Genomic DNA, 24,364 nt, shown 5'->3' on the forward strand with positions numbered 1-24,364 from the left:
AGTGAATTTCCTGGAAGAAATCTTAGTATATTTTTTTAAAAAAATTAACTCTCTCTTCACTGGCTGCCCATTAGTTACTGGGCTCAATTTAAAGTATTAGCTACCCTGTACAAAGTCCTACATGGCCTTGGACCCTCATGGCCGTGAGACTGCCTCTCCCCCTATGCTCCACCATGACAGCTTTGCTCATGGGAGCAGGGTCTTCTGCAGGTGCCAACCTGCAAATGGGCAAAATCAACAACTGCCTGTACCTATGCCTTCTCCACTGTGGCCCCCACCTTGTGGAACAGCCTGCTTGAGGAGGTCAGCAAGGCTCCCACTCTCCTGGCTTGCCACAAACTATGCAAAACTGAATTATTGAAGAGGGCGTTTCCGTGCAGGCAAAGAAGTTGCACTGCACTAAATGATTCACCAAGTCACTTGGATAAATGATAAGGGACTGTGGTATATAATACTGTGTATAGCTTGTTGAAACTAGGATCCTACTGTGGAATTTTGCACCATAGGCAGACCATTCCTTAGGGGAGAGTGGTTAAACAATGTCCAGAGGACACCTCCAGAGTGGAATTAAAAAGGATTTTTTGGGGAGGAAACTACCTATACAGTTCCACAGGGCTACACCATGATTTTGCAGGCATGACTAGACATCTGCAAAATGATGTGTTTTTAGTGTTTTAAGGCAGGTGCTCTACCATGGATCCTCCACCAAACATCCCCTACATTACAGCTTTTCACACATTCAAAGCAGATTCAACAAACATGTCAACAGCAGAAGCAGAAGTGGCAAGCTCCTCCCAAACTATCTGAATACTTTTTTAACCATGGTATTGGGAACCCTGGTTTCCTCTTTATACAGAGAAAATCCTGTGTGTTTAGACTCTGTAAAGAACTTCCCTTCCACACAGGCTGGGGACAGAACTTGTTACCACAACTCCCCTCTATGCTCCTTCAGTGTACTTACTTTGAATGTGTGAAAATAATTCTTGTTTTTCCTGAAAGTCTGTTTTCTGGGCCCCTTTTCATTTTCATCTTCTAAGAGCCTATCAGTTTCCACTTTTATCTTTGAGCAGGCCATAGGGGTCCAAAGAGTGAATGAGACTAATCCATTTGAGCTTCTGGAGAACATTTTTCAGCACTAAAAATATATAGGTTCCATCTTTATCTGAGAAAATACCCTTTTTAAAAGGAAAGACCCTTTTGCCAGTTCAAAATAAGAATTGAGACACATCACACTAATTTTATGAAAGCAGCCAGCAGGTGGCACAACACAACAGATAAACCGTTTGACTGTGGTCTTGTATGAAGTCACCACACAGCATATTATGCTGATATAGTTGGAGTATTTTTGTGTATTTTTGGAGTATTTTTGTGTATTTAGATGTACACAAAATTAGAGATAGAAAATATATCTCCAGAAAGTTGACTACAAGAATTACAAACATCAACATGTAACAGCAAAACAGACTAAGCCTAGCCTTAATCAGGAACTGCACAATGAACTTACTTTTACAGCAATTTTCAGAGATACATCATGAATGGTAGATAAAGGTGGGTACAAACGGCCTTCTTCTAAATGATGCTCTGAAACCTGCTGAGCTATAACCTAGGAACAAAACATACAACATTTATTTTGAGACTTTCATGTTATAGAAAGCTATATTTAAAAACATTACTTCTGCAGATTAAAAGTGGATTTGTGTGACCCTTGCTCTATGACAAGTTGATCATTTGTTCTCAGAACACATAAATGAACCTCTACATTTGTCAAGTTATTCTCCAATGATGGAATGGAACATAGGGGAAACCAAGTAGACATGGAGGGTTGGATCTCAAGACCTCTTCCGCAAACCAGACCACCACTTCTTGTGCAAGGGGAGCAGGGCCAATTTTTGCTGATTCACCCTTTCCAATACAGATACCGTCATGCCTCACACTGTTCCTGAGGATCCTTTGACCCCCTTGAAGCCACTTTCTGAAGACACCAGGGACCACTGCAGGAGGGGAAAAGGCAAGAAATATCCATTCTGCTCATGAAGCTCTAACCACAGTCCTTTGGATCTAATCTGTTTTTCACTCTGAAAGTTCCTCCAACCAAAGCCCTGCCTTATCTGGGGGGGGGGGGGAGAGTTGTCTCTGGTTGATGTGGCATATGAAGTGGTAAACTGAATGAAAAACTGGGGCATGGAGAGAAGAATTACAAGAAGCCAGACTGAATCCAGGGTAACTCCCAAAGTGACTCGTATGTATGTATGTATGTATGTATGTATGTATGTATGTATGAATATTTGCCATTCTTAGAATGCATTTATATAGTTATTTTCCTGTTCAAAATGCTTCAGTTATTTCAGTCACCATGTGGCACACATGGTGAGAGACTGCACGTATAAACATACAGGAATGCTATAAAGGCCTCCAAGTTTGAAGTTTCTAAAAAGGAGGGGCAGTAGTCTTGAATCTCTGTCTCATGAGAACTGCAACCATTTCAGAGAAGTTGTGTTTGTTTTTTAAAAAAATGGGTAGACAAGGGATTTCTCTTTGTAAAAATAAATCTTTCTTTCAATAGACCTCTGAACAGCTGTGCTAGAATAAGAAAGAGATAACAAAGTTCAAAATACTATGGTCAATCATTGACAAACAAACAAACAAAAAAGGAACACAGTAACTTTGTGTCCATTGGACAGTTTGACCCTTTTTCTTCCTGTTAATCTACAAAAGGAAAGATATCCCTCCCATCCTTATAATAAGGACAGGCTGTTGACTGCTCTGAAGGAAAAGCCACTGTGGCCAAGGGCAAATACAGATGCCACTTGGTGACCCTAAAAGGAGATCCCAGGAAATGAGAAGGGCAAGGAGAAGAGCAGTGAGAAGACGTCATAAACTGCCAGAGTAAGTTATGGAACTTAGAAATAGCTTTGGATTGGGAGGGACCTCAGTGGGGTACAATGCCATGGAATCCACCCTCCAAAACAGCAATTTTCTCCAGGGGAACTGATCTCTGTCGTCAGGAGAGCAGTTGTAATTCCAGCAGATCTCCAGGCCCCACCTAAAGGTTGGCAACCCTACTTAGAAACAAGTAAAATTATATTCTTATAGTCCCATCCAGTCATCTTACATGATTCTGATTTCCATTCACTGTTGACTTCTTTGTTCTGATTTACTTCCAGTGCATTTCTTTTAAGGAACTTTCTTAAGAACCAATCCATCATCAGCAATACCATTTTTATTCAGAAGAAACATTGGTTAGAAGAGCTATACTTTAAAAAATCTTTAAAATTTTAGAATGATTGCCTACCCTTTTTAAAGAAAGAAAGAAAGCTATTGAATAAACTGTCAGCATTAATTTTTATCCACTTTCAAGTGTGTGTGTATGTGTGTGTGTGTGTGTGTGTAAATATATAAAGCTATAATATATATTAGCTCTTGAGATCAGTCAGAATAGCTGTATTTGGTAGAATGCAATCACCCTACCATTTGGTGTATAGTAAACTCTGGTACCAAACATGGCAAATAATAATAATTAGGCAAAATCATTAACATTGCTAACAATGTCAGCTTCCCAAGCAATTCAGCAAGCAGGGCTGCTGTTCAAGGAAGTGAAGCGTCCTTTGCTTCATTTTTAATGTGTCTTCAGAGCCTGGACAAAGTTTCCAAGTTCTCAGCACCCAAAGCAAGACCCACAGGAGATGGACACAAACAGAGAAGCGACCTCTTTTCTTGGGGTGGGTGGGTGTAGTTTTTAAAAGTAGATTTGCCATGATAAATGCCAACCATGCTCTAAAAACTTGCTCATTTGCTATGCCATTGTTTTTTACTAAGAAGAGAGGCTGTCCACTAGCGTGTAATCGGGACACCATCCAAGAATGAGCACCTTGCCTGCTTGACCATATACTTTCTATGTAATGAAAAGTTAATAGGATTATCTCTGGATAATCTTAAACGTACCATGTACAGTTGCACAAATAATTCATTAGCTCATAATTCTCTGACATTTTAGTTCTACTTGGGCAGGCTTAAAAGAATGTCGCTTGTCATCAGAGTGAAACTACCTACAAATTACGGAACCCTTGATTTATCATCCCCAAAATCAAAGGTGAACTTTGCTTTACTTGGCATGAAACTAGGAACACCTGATTGCAGAACTGGTTGTTCTTATAATGACTAAACTGTTTCTTTAACTGAAGAGGTGACAAATAGAAATGCCTTTAGTAATAAAAGCATCCCATTCTCTGATGCTGAAATCTTTCCGTTCCCCTGTGCGGTGGGTTAGTTAGGTTCACATGGCTCTGTGAGTTAAGGGCCATTTGGGATGGAGAAATCTCTTGTTTCTAGATAAGGGCCTCTGTCTTTCTGGGTTGCATACATAGTTTTCCATAGACTGGATGCTAAGATTTCTTTTGCAAACAGAAAAGCACAAACACTCGCCTAAAGGGGTGCAGTCTGTGCTGTTCCCACATTGGTTGTTTATGCATGGGTGCTTTCACTCACGTTTGCCCTCCCCCCATCTGTCTCAGTTGTTCCTTGGAATTATGCATGAGTTTTCCATCCATTAGAGATGACCTCACTGCCACCCCTCACAAATCCTGGGACTTCCCATTTCTCTGTTAACCCAATTCTTCCCTCTCTCCTGAGCTCAGCTCGGGTGAAATCCCCGTGCTTAAGGCAAAGTACAGGTCACACAAGCTTGGTTTCTCTCACAGGCAATTACAAAGCAGCATGTCCAGAGGAGAGGATTCAAATGCTTCCTGCTTCCTGGGAGATCTTTCTGAGCCCAAGAAAGGCTTTTTAAAATTGAGGATTGCCCCCCCTTTCAGATTGCTCCACTTTTTGTTTTTTGTTTTATGCACCAATTGGGTTTGGGGGGGATTTTCTCTCACATTAAGGTCTACAAAGTAAGCCAATTACAAAGCAGCATTTAAAGGGGTGGGGACTTGATTTGAGCTAGGAGACTGCTGGTGCATAGATTCCCAACAGAAAAGTGTGGGTCCAGCAAGCAATGAACCTCAGTAAAACTCCCATGCATAAATGACTGTTGTGTCCCACACTCTTTCAGATGGTCCCCCAAATGATTCAAGAGCCATGTTTCAGCCAGAAGGGACAGATGGGAAAGATTCAATGTCTAACATTTATCATCATGTCCAGAATTATGAGTTTCTGATTCTATAGACTGGCATTCGAAATAATTATGTTGTCCAGCACACTAGTTCTGCCAGAAATGTCTTATTTTTGTATTACCTTGCTGGATCTTGCCAAAACTCCTTCTAATCTGATAGCCTATTCACCTCCCAGCAATCAAAGGTATATTGTCTCTAAATATCAAGGCCCCGTTTGGTTTTTAATGACTAAAATTTATTGATAAACCTATCTTGCTTTTTTAATCCATCTAAACTAACACGCTCTTACCTCTATAGTATGACTTATGAATCAGAGTTGGAATCATTGATGTCGTACGTTCAGGGCAAACATTTTCCCTCAGGTTCTCATCGTGTGGCCGCACACTTGGCAAATAATTTACACAAGTCCGAGGCATGCAAAAAATCATGGAGGAGAGGGGATTTGAAAATGCGTTTCAAACACATCCCCCCACCTCCAAAAATTCTCAGAGGCCTGAATAACAGGAGAGGGAACCATTTGGAAATATCACCCTATCCCTACCAGGCTTTTCTAAACTCTCACCGGCTTGGACTAATTCTACCTCCTTTCCATATTCCCTCCAACTGACAGCTGTTCTCAAGATTCCATCTTGCTGGAGCATTTTTAGTCCTCAGAAGCCTCCCGCACCTTGGTTAATTTGCAAAGTCACATTTTTCTGCATACCTAGGCAGTCCTGAGTATGCAGAAAGCTCTACCTTTTTTTTTTTTTTTTTGTGAGAGGTCTGGTTGTGTTGCTCTATTTATTTGATTTATTTATCACTTGTCTTTCTTCCCAGTAGGGACCCAAAACAGCTAACATCATTCCCCTCTCCTCCATTGTTATCCTCACAACAAATCTGTGAGGTGGGTTAGTTAGGCTCAGTGTATATGACTGGCAAGGTTTCCATGGCAAAGTGAGGATTTGAACACGGGTCTCCCGACACTCTAACTACTACACCACACTGGCTTTCCTTAATGTGCTTTTATATTGCTGCTAAAATCACTGACAAATGAAACCAATTTTGGCTGACTTCTCAACATCTGAGAAGCTTCACAGTCCAGTGTATGCTCTACTCTTCATTTAGAAAGTTTTCAGAACATTTTATGAGCCATATATAAATTACTTCACCAAACCAAAACTAACCAGTTTTAGAATTTTAAAAAAGTATCTGTTTTAAAATAGACATGGCAGTGTAGGTCAGTGAATGAAGAATGCCATAGCCAACTTAAATTACAGGGGAAGAATTTAACAAGGAGGATAAAATTAACCAAGTTCCTATGGGATGGATTAGTGCCCATCTTGGATGGCTAAGGAAAGCAGGGAGAGTCTACGCATGTTGGATGCTCTCTTCAGGAAGGAAACACTGCTGGCAAACTCTAAACATCCAATTTAATAAAATTGGTGGTGGAATTTCTGACAGATACAGGACAATGGTAATTTTTTAAAAAAGCAGCAGCAGCAGCAAATTATTTGTAGAAATAATTGCTGCTTGTGCTTCTCCAAATGAAACTGAGTATGTTTCATGATTTCAAATTTTAAAATAACAGGGTCAGAGCATAGAGGTCACCTTACTTCTCTCAAGAGAATGTAAGAAGATCACCGTATGGCAGATCCAGAGAATGAAGAGGCTCTAATACTTACTGCTGAGCATACATTGCTCTGTTTTATATATACCTTCTATAGTAGGCGATGCTTTAGAATATTATTCCCTTCCTGTGGTCTTCTTAGGAAAACCAAATCAGTACCCCCTGTTTGGAAGAGACCCCTTTCAAAGAGGTCAATATGTTTTTCTATGTTGACCTCTTAGAAATTAACTGTTCTTGTTGTTAAAAGCCTAGACTTTCATTTTCAGCAAGAAATGGAATGACTAAGATTAGACTTTTAAAGGCACTTAGGCTATTTACAAGCATTATTCTTCAATGTTACCACCGGCCTTTCTCCCACAACCTTCTTGGGTGGTACTCTCTTTTGAAATCAGCTCTCTATAATGCATACAATTCTGCACTGGACTAACACCAATTCTATGTCAAAAGTAATGGCAAGTTATGTGGCAAACCAAAGTCTTATATTAACCATAGGTATATGCTCCTTGAGCCCTGACCTGGATGGCCCAGGCTAGCCTGATCTCATCAGATCTCAGAAGCTAAGCAGGATCAGCCCTGGTTAGTATTTGGATGGGGGACCACCAAGGAATACCAGGGTTGCTATGAAGAGGAAGGCACTGGCAAACCCACTCTGTTAGTCTCTTGCCATGAAATCCCCCCCCAAAAAAAAGGGGTCGCCATAAGTCGGCTGTGACTTGACGGCACTTCACTCACACTCACACATATGCTCCTTGATGCTTATTCCCTCCTGATGGGAAAAGAACCTGTTGAAACAGTGGTTCAACACAACCAGATTTCTTGTTCTACTGTTTTAATGCTCTACCTGTTTCAGGGCCAAATGATATACAAAAGCTGGGAGATCCAATGGGCAGGTCTTCCCACTGTTCTTAAAGAGACATAGCAGCCACATAGGGCTCCAAGTCATATTGGAGGGGTGGTAACCCTTCCATCCTAAACAATTTCATGACCCAGATCCCAGACAGCATTTCCAAGAAGGCTAAGTATTTGCTCCACAAAAGAATATACCTGGCAGCAGGGTTTACTACAGCACATTTGTTATGGCACATTCAAATGGATGTTGTAGGTAAGGAACAGAGAATTCCATAGTGGCTGAGTGCTGAATTGGCTATTCTGATGGAATGAGCTTCGCTTTGATAAATTGTATTGCATTATCCTGGGTTAGTTTTTAAGACGTAACTTTGAAAGAACAATCATATACTTGTCACAATCTAGGGTTGCCAACCTCCAGGTACTAGCTAGAGTAAACAAACAGCACAAAGGCTCAGTAATTAGTCACATACTTGTCACAATCTAGGGTTGCCAACCTCCAGGTACTAGCTGGAGAGCTCCTGCTATTACAACTGATCTCTAGCCAATACAGATCAGTTCACCTGGAGAAAATGGCCGCTTTGGCAACTGGACTTTATAGCATTGAAGTCCCTCCCCTCCCCAAACTCCACCCTCCTCAGGCTCCGCCTCAAAAACCTCCCGCTGGTGGCGAAGAGGGCCCTGGCAACCCTATCACAATCACAAGAATGGAAGCTGATGCTGTACTATAACCAAGATGTCTGCTTGACTCACTAGGCAGATTTGAGATAACTGCAAGATTGGCTGAGCCATCACTGTCAGTGAGCGACAGCTTTCAGCAGGGCAAAGAAGTCCCTATGTTTATTGTCAGTCATGCCTATTGAGCATAGGTTATACTCATTTAAGTATACAAAGAACAGCTAGTACCTCTGCAGTAGTGAGGAAAATTTCTTCACTTATATGCCTCATTCCACATGAAACAACTCCAAGGGCAACTCCTGGGAACACATAGACATTGTTACCCTGCCCAGGAAAAAATGTGCGTCCATCTGGAAGTGTGACGGGATTAAAAGGGCTCCCACTTGCAAAAATGGCACGACCCTGAAACACAGAGAAAAAAAAAACATTGAAAATGCTGTTAACAAAAAGACCTAGATAATTAGATCATGCAACTAAATTTACAAGACGGTAGTTTCAGAGAGAGAATACAACATTGGAATGACTGGAAGAGACACCACATCATAAGAACATAAGAAAAGCCATGCTGGACCAGACCAAGGTCCATCAAGTCCAGCAGTCTGTCCACACAGTGACCAACCAGGAGCCTCTAGGAAGCCCACAAACAAGACAACTGCAGCAGCACCATCCCACCTGTGTTTCACAGCACCTAATATAACAGGCATGCTCCTCTGTGATAAATATTATAATACTCAAAGCATGTGAAGTGAAATAATCACTAAAATAGAATTCCAAATGCTCCACAGGGAACCCTGCTAGTTTGTATTCAGTATCCTGTTAGGTATGATAATAAGAAAGAACTATGATAGTGTTTTCTGTAAGTTCTTATTTATTATTTTTCCCTTGGGAAAGAATGAAATGTATATCCTCAATGAGAACCAGCTTCAGTTATGAACGCACAGATAAGCCCACAAAATGGAGGCAGTCTCCCATTAGCCTTATGCATGGAAAAGGATCCCATTTCTACTAGGTAATGTCAGTAGGGTATGCAAAGGTAGTGTCTAAAATGTTCAGTGCTATTTATGCCTGTGCAATAATTTGCACCTGCTGGGCTAAAAGTTGGAATGAAAATATACAAATCCAATAGTCTTGCTTCTTTAAGCTGATTTTTGCTGAGATTTGAGTGTAGCTAATAATTAAACTGTTGGTTTTGTGTGTTTGGAAGTCCCTGCGCTGAAGGAAAAGTCTATACAGCTTGCTGGTTATTTTTACTGTAATAGAAAGGAGCCTTGTTTAATGTAGAGTACTGAAAATATGCATATTTATAAAACACAAACACCAACACCCTCCAGTTATTCAAATGAATATACTATAACTTGGTGTCATGCAAAATTATAATGGTTTGCTTCATACATTTTGATGGGCGATCAGATATTTCAGTGTATTTTTAGCTCTGGTTACCAGATGTAACTCCCATTATAACCGTAGTGTTTAAAATATTTGCATTCCTGTTTAATTCCTGCATCGCACTCCAATGTGGATTTTTCAGTAGGCAAAAAAGGATATGCTACATTTTTGTTTCCATTTATAAAGTTATAAACTATACGGTATCATAAGAGAAATTCAAGAGACCCTGTGCAAGCCATCAGATAAAGTAAATAGTCTGCAGCTTATATGCAGCAGTTTCTAATGTTTTGATAATATGACTTTTTAAATTCCTACCACTTGCTTCAAACCAATAAACCGGTTAAAAAAGAAAATTAGACTATTTTCTTAAATTATTTTCAGTTTTCATACCTATCAACAATTACAAATAATTCTACTAACATTAGAACTAGGAACCTATACAATAAAAATTCACGCAGATTTTTGTTTAACCATAATCAGCTATTACTATTCATTATCTATTACTATTCTAATGCTGGGCAGCACTAGAAGCTACACAGATGTTATTTTGGATTTTAAAAACTGAACTCTTTTAAAACTCTTTTAAAACAACAACCACCCCACACTGATACTTTTCAAGCCTTGCAAGTTGATCTTAAATACGGCAACACTATAAACATATAGGCAATCCATTCTGGTTCTCCATCCATCCCAGTTTCCCTCACTTACCTACACCTTAAATATCCAGCACGCTGTCATTAGCAGCCTGTTCTTCTCTGCCTGTCCTGATACTCCTGGTAAATTCCTATACATCTGTTGTTCACAAGACCCTGTTCTTTAGTTGCCCTGTGACTTCTCACTTCAGCCTGCCTCTTCCAAAATCCAATAATCTTCAATGAACTCTTCAAATCAGCTGACAATGCCTGCTTTTTTAGACCAAGGCACAGAAACTCCTGGAAGTAGGGTTACCAACCTCCAGGTGGGCCTGGGAGATCTCCTGCTGTTACAATTGATTGCCAGACAATGCAGATCAATTCCCTTGGAGAAAATGGATGCTTTAGAGGGTGGACTCTATGGCATGGTATCCTGCTGAGGTCCCTCCCTCCCCAAACCCCCCCATTCCCAAGTTCCACTCCCAAAATCTCCAGGTATTTCTTAACCCAGAGCTGGCAACCCTACCTGGAAGCCACTTCATGTCATCTTCTTCTATCGCAGCCATTTTGTAATGAAAGTTAGCACCATTCCTTCTCAAGTGGGTCAAGAGATAATGAGCTCCACAGGTTCAAGGAATGTTGTATTTGGATATGAGAAGTTCACATCCCTTTTTGGCTATGAGATTAATGACTGCTTAGGGTTATATTCTAAACGAGGCAACAATCACTAAGCCTTATTTTCCCCAGCCTAAAACATTGGTCATCCACAACGACGTTTGAGGCTATCACAAAGAAGTTCTACTTTTGAAATCTGAACTGAAAAGCACGAGGACTTACAAATGCCCTTTTAAAAATTATAAACCATATACCTGATTATTCTACCTGATTGCTGAAATAAAAGACTCCAGCAAGATGCATTAATTTCCATCCCTTACCTCAGTTAGATTATAGCAGTCCTCAGCGGAGCACTCTGCTTTGCTGGTTGGGTTACTAAGAGCAAAAATAATTGGCCTCTTGTTGAAGGAAGCCATATCCTTGAGAATCTTTTTTGTAAAGGCCCCACCAATGGCAGCGACTCCTAAGCAAAACAGAAGAACAGATTGTTGGGGGAAATGAAATCGTTCACCTTCCCCTGATATCCAGTCTATATGCTGTTCTGCAAGAGGGTCACAGAACAATGCCAATACTCTTTTTATTTTAGCTGTTCCACCATATATCACCACTTCTTCTATCTAGTTCAGACTTTAGAAGACAAAGAAGTTACTGTGGCAGACTGATAGTAGAATGTCTAGTGCAAATATATAACTAGCAGAACTTAGTGAGGAACATTTAGGGTGACGTGACATAGCCTAAGAACAGTTCCCCCTCATGGCCAGCCAAATATACAGAATGGGTGAGTAAAAACACAGGATGATAAGGCCACATACAGGTAAGTAGAAAAGTATAGTACAGAAGAACGGGGGTAGGGCAACCATGATAGGAGTTGCCATTTTTCACAAGATGTATTTCAACCTAAGAATATAAAAAGTGGTGCTATATCATGTAGTTCCAACCTAAGAATATAAAAAGTGGTGCTATATCATACAGATCCTGACCTTGGAAGCTAAGCAGAGTCGGCCCTGGTTAGCATTCAGATGGGAGACCACCACGGAAGTCCAGGGTTGCGACGCAAAGGCAGGCAATGGCAAACCACTTCTGAATGACTCCTTGAAAACCTTATGGGTCGCTATAAATTGGCTGTGTCTTGATGGCACTTTCCACCACTACCATATCATGTAGTGTCCTTAATAATGGGCTTCAGAGGCATCATAGTTTTAAACAGGAGCACAGTATAATCAGGTTCTTTCTCTGTGTGGAGCTGCACTAACAACTTTCTTTTCCCCTTTTCTTGCCCACACTAAGTCCTAGAGTAGACTGGGTGTCTAAAACACCGCCCCAGATTACAGGAACAGAGTTTTCACAGATTTCACATAGGTTTCAGAAAGCTGTATTTCCCTGTGTCCTTGTAGAAATGTCATACTTGCCTTCACAAAGGGCAGATTTCTACAAGTCGCAACCAATGCTCTCAATTTTCTCACTCTACTTGGGATGCTTCATAAAAAGCAGTAATGGAATTTCAGCATTTAATGGATGGAAGCTATTACACCGACCATTTAAAAGAGGTGCATTCTGTTTCTTATGTGGCACAAGAAGTGTTTTGGTGTGGCTGCCAGCCAACCAGCGGGAGACTGGGGGAGGGGGGGACATTGACGATGGCTTTAGAATTTGCCAGAAAGTCTATGGTAAAACCATAGACTTTCTAGCAATTCCTAGAGAGGACTGACGTCATTTCTGGGTGTTCCTTAGAAGTTATGTCACACTGTCAGCCCAATGGCTACGTTTTAACTTTTTTTCTTCTTCTTATGTGGCAGAAAACAAGTGCTGGGGACCGAGAGTCCCCTGCCCCAAGCAGGGGCCTAGTGATTCTGGCTTTGGGAGATTTCTGGCACACTGGATTTTAAAAAACTGCTTAGGAATTCTGGCTTTTAAATATGTTAACCACCATCTCCAACATAGTACTGAAATCTAAGTGGGCACAGGAGCCCACTTCCTTTTACGCTTCCTTTGTTAGCATCTAAGTGATTAGAATGGAATATGTGAAAAACCCTACCAGTGAAACATCACCCAAGTCTACCAGGGCTTCCCTCGTACATGATGCACTGATAATGCCATTTTTGTGCCATTAACATTATTTTAAATGGAACGAGTACAGAAGACATGTCCAGTGGTGTGTCTGAGAATCAGGAGTTTCAGGATCTGAAATGGTCGAAGTTCTCACTCAAATTAAACAAAGGTATAATTGTGAGGAGAAGCTAAAGTTCTAAAGACCCAACAAAATTACCTGAATGCATAATTTTCTTTTAATCACATGAACACATGAAGCTGCCTTGTACTGAATCAGACCCTTGGTCCATCAAAGTCAGTATTGTCCACTCAAACCGGCAGCGGCTCTCCAGGGTCTCAGGCAGAGGTCTTCCACACCACCTACTTGCCTGGTACTGGAAATGCCAGGGATTGAACTCGGGACCCTCTGCATGTCCAGCAGATGCTCTGCCACAGAGCTATGCCCCTTCCCCTACTGAATCAGACCCTTGCTCCATCAAAGTCAGTATTGTCCACTCAGACCGGCAGCGGCTCTCCAAGGGTCTCAGGCAGGGGTCCTTCACATCAACCACTTGCCTAGTCCCTCCAACTGGAGATGCCAGGGATTGATCCTGGGACCTTCTGCATGCCAAGCAGACGTTCTACAAACTGAGCCACAGCTCCAAACTCATATTCCTCAAAGGTTGACGTCTGTCTTTTTAACTGGTCCAAACTAAAGGTATTGTGTCACTTGCTCCTTCAACTGCTGACTTGAATTTAACCTCTAGACAGTTAACAGTAAGACAAGCCGCACTTTCCAGACAGCTGGAAAAATAAATTAGGAAAGATAATTTCACTGATGCTTTATGGCTACTTTTATTGCCTCATTAAAGGAATTGTTTCTGCACTCATTCTTATGATAACAAACCCTTTTCATGAGCAGTTATCAACCAAGACTCCATATATGGCATTTGCAGAGATTTAACTTAATGAAAAACCTTGAGAAAATAGTAGACCACTTGCATGGAGAGGGTTTAAACAATTAATCATCCAAACAGGAAAACCAATCTGAGATCTGATCAATCATTCTTGTGTAATGATGCCCCTCAGAGAACATTACGTTCTGTGAACAACAATCTTCTGGTGGTCCTTGGCCCAAAGAGTGTCCAACTATCCTCAGCTAGGGCCAGGGCTTTTTCTGCCCTGGCTCTAGCCGGGTGGAATTCCCTCTCTAATGAGATCAGGGCCCTGCAGGATCTTAAAGAATTCCGTAGGGCCTGTAAAACAGAGTTATTCCACCAGGCCTACAGCTGAGGACAGCTACAATTTTCCATCAGTGCTGGCCTCCCTACCTCCCCTTCATCTACCTTATTTTGCTTTATTGTTACCATCATGTATGGGAGGGCTCTGACTGCCTTGCAGGCCCTGTAGCAGACCCCAAGCTTGCATTGAGCACCTCTTTCATTGCACCTTATGCTAAATTTGCTTGACATTCATGGGGCTGTTAAAATGTCTATTTTTTCTATTAATATGATTTTACTGTATTCTGTTGTATTTATTGTATTTACTTTTATTCTGTGAGCTGCCCTGAGCCTGACTTTGGCTGGAAATTGAGGGTGGGGTATTAATCTAAATAAATAAATTTTAAAATACAGAGTACTTAGGTAATTACTTAGGCCCCTTTCACATTGCCATTCTAAACTGGTTGTTATCTATTATTGGCCTGATTCCGAGTAAAGTAATATTGGGACAGGGCTGTATCTGAAGCGTTCTGCCCATTTCAAACTTTGTCACTTCCCCCCCACCCCACCCATTTTGTGGAGTGTTTTATTTCAGCTTTTTTTTAACATTCTAACTTTTGCACTATAGAGCCATTTAAAACAAAAAACAAACAAAAAAAACAGCTCAGCCCCACTTTGTGAATGTATGAAAAGCTTTAAAAATTTTGCTGGGAGTGAAAACAGTTCTCTCTGAAATGACACAAAAAGTCCGTTAGCAATCAGCTAACCCTATATGTTGGGGCCTTATATTTTGTTCAGTTGCAGATGTATATCACTGCATAATATGCACATTTATACTTTTTTTCTTGGAAAATTTGAAGCTAGAAGGGAGGAAGGATCAAGAACTGATTATATGACCGTATAAATTTGGTAATCAATTAAGGAGACAGGGATAAGTTATGGAGTTGGTTAAAAGCATATATCCAACTCTACCCAAATTTGAGATTTCTTCCAGACATCGTGCATTTCTCATTTTTGACCAGAAGTGCTATTCATATATTTCTCCTAGATTCAGCCACTGAAGGCCATATGTCAAGGCTCTTTTTAAAAGGATAATGTACCTTCTTGAGTTTTTCGTTGATAACAGCTTGAAAAATCACTTCTCTCAGAGACACTTAAAATCTATTTTCTTACACACTGAATATGTATTCTCAGCATCATACATCAGATAATAAAATGAATCAGTAACGCTAAACTGAATAAACAGATGCAGCTATAGAAGTTACCTATAAGTACTGTTGGCTTCAATTTTCTGACAATATCTTCTAGATTTTTCATCTCCTCATGTTGATGGGCAAATCGTTGCTTCTCAGAAGTTAGTGAGGCACGGCCCTAAGGAAAAGAAGAGTTTCTACATTAAAATATAGATTTTCATTCATTCTGAAAAGACTACTTTTTCCTCAAAAACAAAACCTTATCTTGACTTATCTTCAGTTAACCAATTGGATCCTGTCTGCCACAGCCAAATATTCAAAGCATATTTGGCTTAAACCGACTACCAACAACCAATCAGAAAGGTTTTTAGCAAGCATTTCTGTCATCCTCTGGAAGAACATTCAGGATGCAGAGCTTTTGACTGCAGTGACGCAGCTTACCACACTGAGCCATAAGGCTCTGCAAGACTTGCTGAATATGGAGGAATAAGAGAACCCTTCTTTTTAAAAAAATCCAATTTTTCTTCCAAAATACACTATGGCCATTTCTATATGAATGGTTTACAATGTTTCATGCCGTCAAAAAGCTACGTTGGAGTTTTTCCTGTCCAAACGTTTTCTCTTCCATTTGGTGTTTTCCCATTGTTTATTATCCATTCCTTCCACACCCACTTATACTGTGATGTAAACTTCCCTTAATTTCCGAGCCACCTGTCTTCCAGCTTGCAAACTTCCTGAAATGTTCTTTATGTCTCCACCCCACCAAACACCCTTCACTTGTTCACGCCCACTGTTTTGCTTGTCTCCCCTCACTTCCCCTCCCACCACCCATTCCCCCACATTTCCCCAAACAAAGAAATGTTAGAATAATCCACCACCACCACCACCCCACACACACATACACACAAGAAAAGGAAGGGGATTTGTGGCAAGGTGCTGGTGCTTCTTGAAACTCGGAAGTATTTTTTTTTTTTTTTAAGTGAAGCCTTGCTTGTTTGACACTGCTGGATGCATTCAGCAGGAACGCGAGGATTCCCCCACCTTTCTGAATTTGTTCCAAGGCAATGCAAAAAAGAGGGGTTTCTCATGTTTGTAGCTTCTTCCCCTCACTTCAATTTGAAAAGTACAGTCTTCCCTCTCATCGGCACTCCGGTACGTGTTAATAAAGTCCAGATTTCCCGCCTTTTCTTTCTATACCTTATCTCTTTAATCAGGTTATTTTTGATGCTGCAAACACGTGCCCCGCTCCCTTCCCCTCAATCCACCTTTAAAATTGGGGGGGAGGCTCAGACCAGCAATAGAACAATGGACCTATCTATCAATCCATTGTTCTATCATTGATCTGAGCCTCCATTTTTTTAAGTGGATTGAGGGAAAGGGAGAGGGCCCATGTTTGCAGCATCAAAAGTAACCTGATTAAAGAGATAGGTTATAAAAAGAAAGGGGGGGGACTGGGCTATTATTACCATGCAAGGAAAGAGTGCTGATAAGACACAAACACATGGGGAATGTACTTTTTTTTTGGGGGGGGGTCCCTAATGGTGGACTGTGTTTCCATGTTGGGGCATCCATTTTGTGCCAAATTCTTTGCTGGGGCACATGCGTGAGAACAAACAGTAGGGAGAAGTGGGGGAAGCGTGATCCAGCGCGATCATCAGCGATGTCACAAATGACGTGATGCTCTCCACTTGAAAACATTGCTTTCATGGAAAAACGCAAACAGGATAAAACTGATATGGGAACACAGAAAACAACATTGCAAAGAGAGGCATGTGGACAAAAATTGTGGAAATCAATCCCAAGCCTCGCAGATCGACCACGTGGAAAATCTGTAGTGATTCATGTGGAAACCTCCCTCCGGTAGCAAAGAGGGACCTGGCAACCCTACTTATTATAGAAGACTGGTTTTTAAGTCTGTGAAGGACAGAATATTGCTGACAAAATTAATGAAGAAGATAACAGTAGGAGTATAGCCTTCAGGAACACATTGGGGGTCGGGGGAGAATTGGTAAGAGAGCTGGGGTAATATAAGAATGGCCGTGTCCTGGAGGGTATGCTATTTGCCATCCCTTTTGCAAAACAACAGGCTCTTTATCCTCCCTACTGGCCGTGCAGCTTCTTTGCCTTTCCCCACACAGAATGGAACATTGCCAAGGCCTTCCAGCCACTGACTCACAGGAGATAAATCCTGCACCCCAGGCCTGAAAACTATGGGAAGTTGGATCTATTCCAACAGTGGCTACAATTGTGGGGAAGTGCCAAACTGGCAGTTCCGTTGTCCCCAAGGAAAGCCAAAGCATGTTTTACAGGTTTTCTGAAGTGAGTAGGGCTTCATATGCAACCCAACAAATTGCTATGTCCTTTCTGAAAGGTATGAAGCCACAACAGCTGCCTTACTCCATTATGATTCAAGTCAGACAAGACGCTGGGTCAATGGCTAGATCTCCAGCATATATTGCCAAATAACAGCAAAAGAGGAAGGCAATGTTGTCCAATTTGCCTTTTCACTGAATCTCCCCACCCTGTAGCATGATCCATTTTGTTCACAAAGGTCCCCCAATTTTCAGAGAGGATTTTTGGGACGAACAGCAAGCTGCCACTCCACCAACTTTTTCTGCAAGCTTTACTGAAGGATCCAACCTTCTATGTCCCCATTCCCCATTTGGTAATTAACAGCTACAAATCATCTGGTGTCCAGATATTGGTGCAGGGGAAAAAGAATTAGCCCATCTCTTCCCTCACCAATCCAAATTGCTACACACACTGGAAAACCATTAATGGATCTTCTAGTATATCATCTGATTTAAGAAGAAATGATATCCAGGAAATATTCAATGGCTTGTGGGAGCACGGTTCAAAATGCTTAATATCAAAACTCTTAATTGGGAAAGGGTGTGTGGTGGATACACTGTATTTCCCTCTTAATGCAGGAACACTACAGTGTTATGTATGTGGATCTGTATACCTCTGTTAAAAAAACGGGATTTAAAAACATGGCTGATGCTAATACCTTTTAAATCCATGGGTTTGCACACACATATATGCAAGTTGCCAAGTTGTGCAAGTTACCTCATTGCATTTGTTTTGTGCCTTTTTTTCCATCTCTGAAGAGTAACCATAAGTTTTGCTATTTATATAACAGAAGGTAATATATCAGCAACAGCAGCGAACAGTTCCAAGGAGACCACAAGATGCTGTGTGGGTCTGTCACGTGGATAGCAATAAATATGATGTTATATGCTACAGTTTGCCAGCTTCTCTTGACTCACCCCTGATTTCTCCCCTTCTCCTGCAGATTTCTTTAGAAACACACAATTACTGGGTTTTAAGATGCATGGGAACATGTCCTCGTGTACTTAAACAGATTTTAAGCTGTTTCTTAGGATTGTCACCATAGAAGTGATGTGATAAACTTGTGCTGGGTTTTCCCTATGGCCAGAATGGGAAAAAATATATACACAGAGTCTCTCTGGGCCACTTTTGGCATGTTCACACTGACTAATTTCAATGTAAAACGACTGTGGGGTTTTTTTTTAATTGCTGTTTTTAAGTACTCCAGCAGGTGTCACTGAGATTGTAAGTCTAAGGAAAAACATTAAACCATTGTAAAATTTCCCCAGAAGCCCAAAATTTCTTATAAACCTTATAAAAGTAAACTTAGAAAAAATGTGTTTTCTAGTTGTCATAGCTATTGCTTGCTTCTTTGATGGCAAATTTTCTAAAATGCTGATATATTTTAACTGGATAAGCAGGGGACCCACAAGGATTTGCAGGGACATCTAACTTCCCCCTGTATTCCTGTCACAATATTTCCTCTTTCTGTTCCCTGAAACCCTCATAACCTTTCCCCTTTTCCTGCTTCCTGTCCTTCTCACCCATCAGGCTACCTACCTTTTCTGCCCGTATGTCTTCAGCTTTCCCTTCTTCCCTTCCACTGGCAACCTCTCCTGGAGGAAACTCTAGCTGAATTAAATGATGCCAGCCACCAGGCTAGGACCAGCCCAGGTGCACAGTGGCCAGCCTGCAAGGACTTCTGGGGGGCACCTCACTTTCCCTTCTATCCTCCTCCCCACCCTATTCCCACTTTCCCTTCTTCTGGAAGCCCCCATATCCTCATCTTGCCTTGCTTCCTTCTCTCCATCCTACCCACCCACCCACCAATCTTTTGCCTCCCTTCTTCAGCTATAGCTATCATTTATTCACAACATTTACATTCCACTTTTCTCCACAATGAAAACCCAAAGCAGCTTATGTCATTCTCCTCTCTTCTATTGTATCTCTATGGAGGCATGGGGTGAACTTTCCCACCGTTTAAAGCCTGGCTTCTCCATTGAGAAGAAGAACACACTAAAGCATCTGAACACAGTTACTTTGCCAATGCATTTCAATGGAGGAGGATGGGGGTGACCCCTTCCAGACCCCATAACTCCGGACCCCAAAACCCAATCTTTACCAAACCTGGGGGTTCTGGCAGGGAGAGTCCCTTTTAGCTACCTTGAAAATTTGGGACCTCTACCTGCAAAAATGCCCCCCCAGGAGCCGCAGAAAGACGTTCCCAAAAGACATTTTCAGGAATGGCAAATCCGGCTTTGCCAACCTCCCGAATTTTGTGGACTCAGTAAACCCGAACCCGAATTTTACTGAATTTGCATTTTTTGGTATTTTTTCAGTTTGGTTTTTACCGAATCAACTGCCCTACTCTAAACCCCACCCTCTCTATTACAAAAAAAGCAGAACGACAATAAATAAATATCAAGAAAAGCGGAATAAGAAGCTTGGCTACGTGTTGGATGATGACAAATGGGAGTTTATATTCACAAAAGGTTTAAATTTCACAATAAGTTTATCTATCAGAGATAATCTATATAAAATGGTACATATGTGGCACCTATCCCCTATCAGTATACAGAAAAGGTCGAACTTAAAGGAAGACGCAAATAAATGCTGGTTTTTTAAGAGGGATAAGGCAGATTTTTACCATATGTGGTGGGAGTGTACTAGAGCTACAGTTTATTGGAAAAAAGTGATAAATATAATATCTAAAGGTCTGGAAATAGAAATACCCATGAATCCAGAAATAATCTTGTTAAACTGTTTACCAACTATGAATAAGAAACTTCTTGATGTATTCCTCCATATGGCAACATTAGCAAGAATAAATTTTGCCAGATGCTGGAAAGGAGCAAACTCTCCAAACTTAAATAGTTGGTTCAACAAAGTAAGGGTTGATTAAATTAGCTTACTATCAAAATAACAAAAACATAGAGGAATTAGATAGAATATGGAATCCCACAATATCCAGGATGGAGAACACGCTTAAAAGTTTAGATTATGTTGGTGGTGGTTCATGAAGAGAGTGATTATTTAGAAAGTTATAGGTTTTATAGGTTTTATAAGTACTGGCCGATGTTTGTTTGTTAAGAAGGTTGTTTTTAATGGTTTTAAAAAATAAACCATGCCCTCTCCAGGCTCCATCCTGAAGTCTCCAGGAATTTCCCAACACAGAGTTGGCAACCCTATCTGAGAATAAGAGCCAAAGTAGATGAGGCACAGAGATTTGTGAACTGTATGTCCGGATGTTTCTATTTATTTTTAGTGACAGCTGCGGGAGAAAGAATTCACCCATTTTTGTGATCTAACTTGCTTCCCTATGAAACTATTTGCTTCACCGTTAATAACAGATATCACAATATATTATTATTAATTTTTCAAAATATTCATAATAGAAAGTATACAAACAACACAATGTTCACTCATTAACTTATTCAGAAAAACTATTCCCCCCACATTCTGATGTGAATGGATGGCCACATGGAGTTCTATCCAGTTCTAAAAAGAAAGTCATACTGAATTATATCAGACTAGCCACAACTGTACAGTGATGAGGCACATTCACTATAATCTCATGAACCCAACAACAGTTAGTACTCATTTGTGATTCTTCAGTAGCCTACAACTTGATGGTACTGTATGAAAGTATACCCTACCTCAAGTCCCACTCAGCAGCAGTTATGGAAACCCCTGGTGAGTGACTTGCATTCTCTACATATGGGTCACTGGAAAAAGCCAGCAGGTTGCATGACTGGTGCTTAACGAAGTGTGAGGACCCATTAATGCATCTAAGCTTTTCTCCCAGTTCACCAAAAATCATAAAAATTCTGAAAGCAAGCAGTATGTTGAGGGTGAAATGAATTACCCTAATTTGGGAGGGTTAATTTTAAGTAGTTCAACACTATTAAATAAATTACCATCTTTTAAAAACATATAGCTTTCTTTATTTTGGCACTTGAAATGTATGCATTTCTTTCCTGATTCTGGCCAGTGGAAGAAATGAGGTAAGAAAAGACTGACAAAGTCTCTTAGAAGCTTTGAATTTCTAACCACCTATGATATCATGGCAAACCACAGCATGTAGGACATAGTCTCCTGTTTATCACTAGGGAATAGAATTATTTAAGGCACTACAGCTGAAGTTCATATAGAAGTTTGGTATGCATGAAGGAAACCATCAGTAAATTAAGTGTTATATCAATATTTCTTTTTCCTTTATACAAGTAGCTCAAAAATAATTTTTAGTGTTTAACACACTTGCATACAGTATACATTTTAATGGCAATCTAGCTAGTGAAGGAGGGACTCATTCAGAGCTAGAGATTACCACCTGCTAATAATGTAAATAAGAAAGATGAGGCAAACCATGGATGACTTTGAGAGGGGTTTAATTGTTTCTTCAGAGCACTGACAGCCAGTGTGGTGTAGTGGTTAAGAACGATGGACTCTAGTCTGGAGAACCGGGTTCGATTCCCCACTCCATCACATGAAGCCTGCTTGGGTGTCCTTGGGCCAGTCACAGTTCTCTCAGAACTCTCTCAGCCCACGCAGAGGCCGGCAATGGCAAACCACCTCCGATGGTCTCTTGCCTTGAAAACCCTAGTCACCGTAAGTCATCTGTGACTTGATGGTGAACACACACACACTGTGGGCATCACCTAGTTTTGAACAGTATCCTGTTCAACAACAACAATAATAATAACAATAACAGTATTGTTATAAAAAACCTTTTTTAGATTGAACTCTCTCCAATTAATGTTAGTGAATATTAAAAACCAGAAGATTCAGGAAAATAAAGTTAATTTGGTGAAAAGAAAGGGGATGAAGAACCCCGTCTTATTTGCAGATAATGAAAAGCCTTTACAGGGAGATGATAATGATGTTAATCTATTATCTCTGATTTTGTCATTTATGATTGAGTCTAATCTGAGCCCATTCAGACAGAGATACCTGGAAAATCGGGCGGGGGAAATTATGCCTCTTAGGTAATCATGAGAAGGATTCAGTTTTGTTACCATCTAGGACAGCTATTAATTTACTATGGGATGATAAGCAAAATGTAAAGATAGTTTTATGGAATATTATGGGCTGGGAGAATGTCATGATCCTGAATTGTGAGAGAGTTTTTGTTTAATTATGACATAATTTTGCTCCAAGAAACATGGTCCCTCCAAAATATATTTCCCTGGATATACCACATTTTCAACAGAGCCACAGAAAAACAAGGGGGGGGGGATGCCCTTTAGCAAGAATTTCCTGCTTAGTTTCAACAAGTGTTATTGTGAAGATTCATCTACTCCCCAGGGAACTTCCTTATGCATTAGCTGTATATCTGGAATTCTGGTCTATCTCATTTATTTTGGTTAATGTATATCTCCTCCCGGTTTCTTCTAAATCCACAGTAACTAATTATTGGAATAATTTGGATATGTATTTGCAGAAGGTTACTTCCTTATGTCTTTCAATTGATTCGAATGTTTAATTCAAAAGTACCTGCCCAGCTATTATATGCAGTAATAGTTTGGATTAGTGTGGTCACAGATAGTATATACTGCCCACTTTTTTACTTTCTTCATTGTATTCTGGGTGCTCCAAATGCATAGTGGGTGTGGTATTGCATGCTGAAGTAGAACAGTCGTTGGAGATGTGCACCTGGCTAAGAGCTTTTAAGGTAAAGATAAAGATCTTGAGGTCTGATTTGCTACCAGGGACTTTTAAGTTTAGTTAAGAGTGACCGTCTTAAATCTGACTGGAACAGGCTACTGGAAGATAACTGTATTTGTCTTAAGGTTACTGCTGATGTGTTAAACACACTAGGGAGTTAGGTTAAGGTTACTGCCTGATTAAAAGGCATTTGAAAGAACTAGATTATAACAGTATTGTTATAAAATACTTAGGGTTCATCTCTGGCTATTGAAATATGCCCTCCATTGAAGATCCCAGAGTATTTTCAGATTTTGCCTGTACTGAGATACAGAAGGGTTTTATGCTGGCCCATCTGAATGCCTTTCCTTTAGCAGTTATGTTGGGAAGGTACTTTGGTTTATCATTCTCTGATAGATTATGTGCCTGCGGATTAGAGAAAATTGATACTATTGATCATATTCTCTTTGAATGCTGTTGGTTTTTAGATGTTAGAAATGAGTTGATATTTCCTTTGATTAGAATTTTTTTTCCTGTGGAGCCCAATGTTTTGTGGTTGCTAAGTGGCAAAGAACAACAAATGACTTTGTAGGTTACTAAATATCTGAGAGGTGTGATGGCTCATCGGACCTCTAAACACCATTAGTATTTTAGTTGTGCTTCCTGTTCAAGACGTTGGTTGAATAAACAGTAGCGCAAGTAAGTAAATCCTTCGTTGCACACAATAAAACAAGAACACTTTAAAGGTGTAACGTTACAGTAAGGATAAATCTGAATTACCTTTACTATTAATCCTTTAGAATCCACCAGCCATATCTTTTTGATGGCTTCCTCTTTCGGTGTCCCTTCCTTTTCCATAGCCATAACAGCAAGATTGGCTATCCCCAGAGCTGCCTTAATGAGAAGAGAGAGAAAAGAATTAGTAGATAAACAAGTCGAATAATAAAGTTTATGTTCCAACCCCTTTTTTGGAATCAATTGATTGCTGCAGGTGTTAAAGATATTATGAAATATCAAGTTGATATTATTGATTATTTACAATGCTGTACTGAAAAGGGCTAGAATAAGGTGAAAG

At 40.4% G+C, this 24,364-nt stretch overlaps 1 protein-coding gene across 2 annotated transcripts in view; it reads right to left on the minus strand.

Moving 5' to 3' along the window:
- Positions 1–24,364, minus strand: part of ME1 (malic enzyme 1) — a 124,503-nt gene that overhangs the window by 571 nt on the left and 99,568 nt on the right. For both annotated transcript variants that reach the window (XM_056856237.1, XM_056856238.1), the window contains 5 exons: positions 24,070–24,183; positions 15,388–15,493; positions 11,195–11,337; positions 8,470–8,643; positions 1,505–1,603 (listed from right to left, as the gene is read on the minus strand). In XM_056856237.1, coding sequence (XP_056712215.1) covers positions 1,505–1,603; positions 8,470–8,643; positions 11,195–11,337; positions 15,388–15,493; positions 24,070–24,183 — 636 coding nt within the window. The remainder of the gene's footprint in view (positions 1–1,504; positions 1,604–8,469; positions 8,644–11,194; positions 11,338–15,387; positions 15,494–24,069; positions 24,184–24,364) is intronic.

Source organism: Euleptes europaea, chromosome 10 (genome assembly GCF_029931775.1).
Source record: "Euleptes europaea isolate rEulEur1 chromosome 10, rEulEur1.hap1, whole genome shotgun sequence".
NCBI lineage: Eukaryota > Metazoa > Chordata > Lepidosauria > Squamata > Sphaerodactylidae > Euleptes > Euleptes europaea.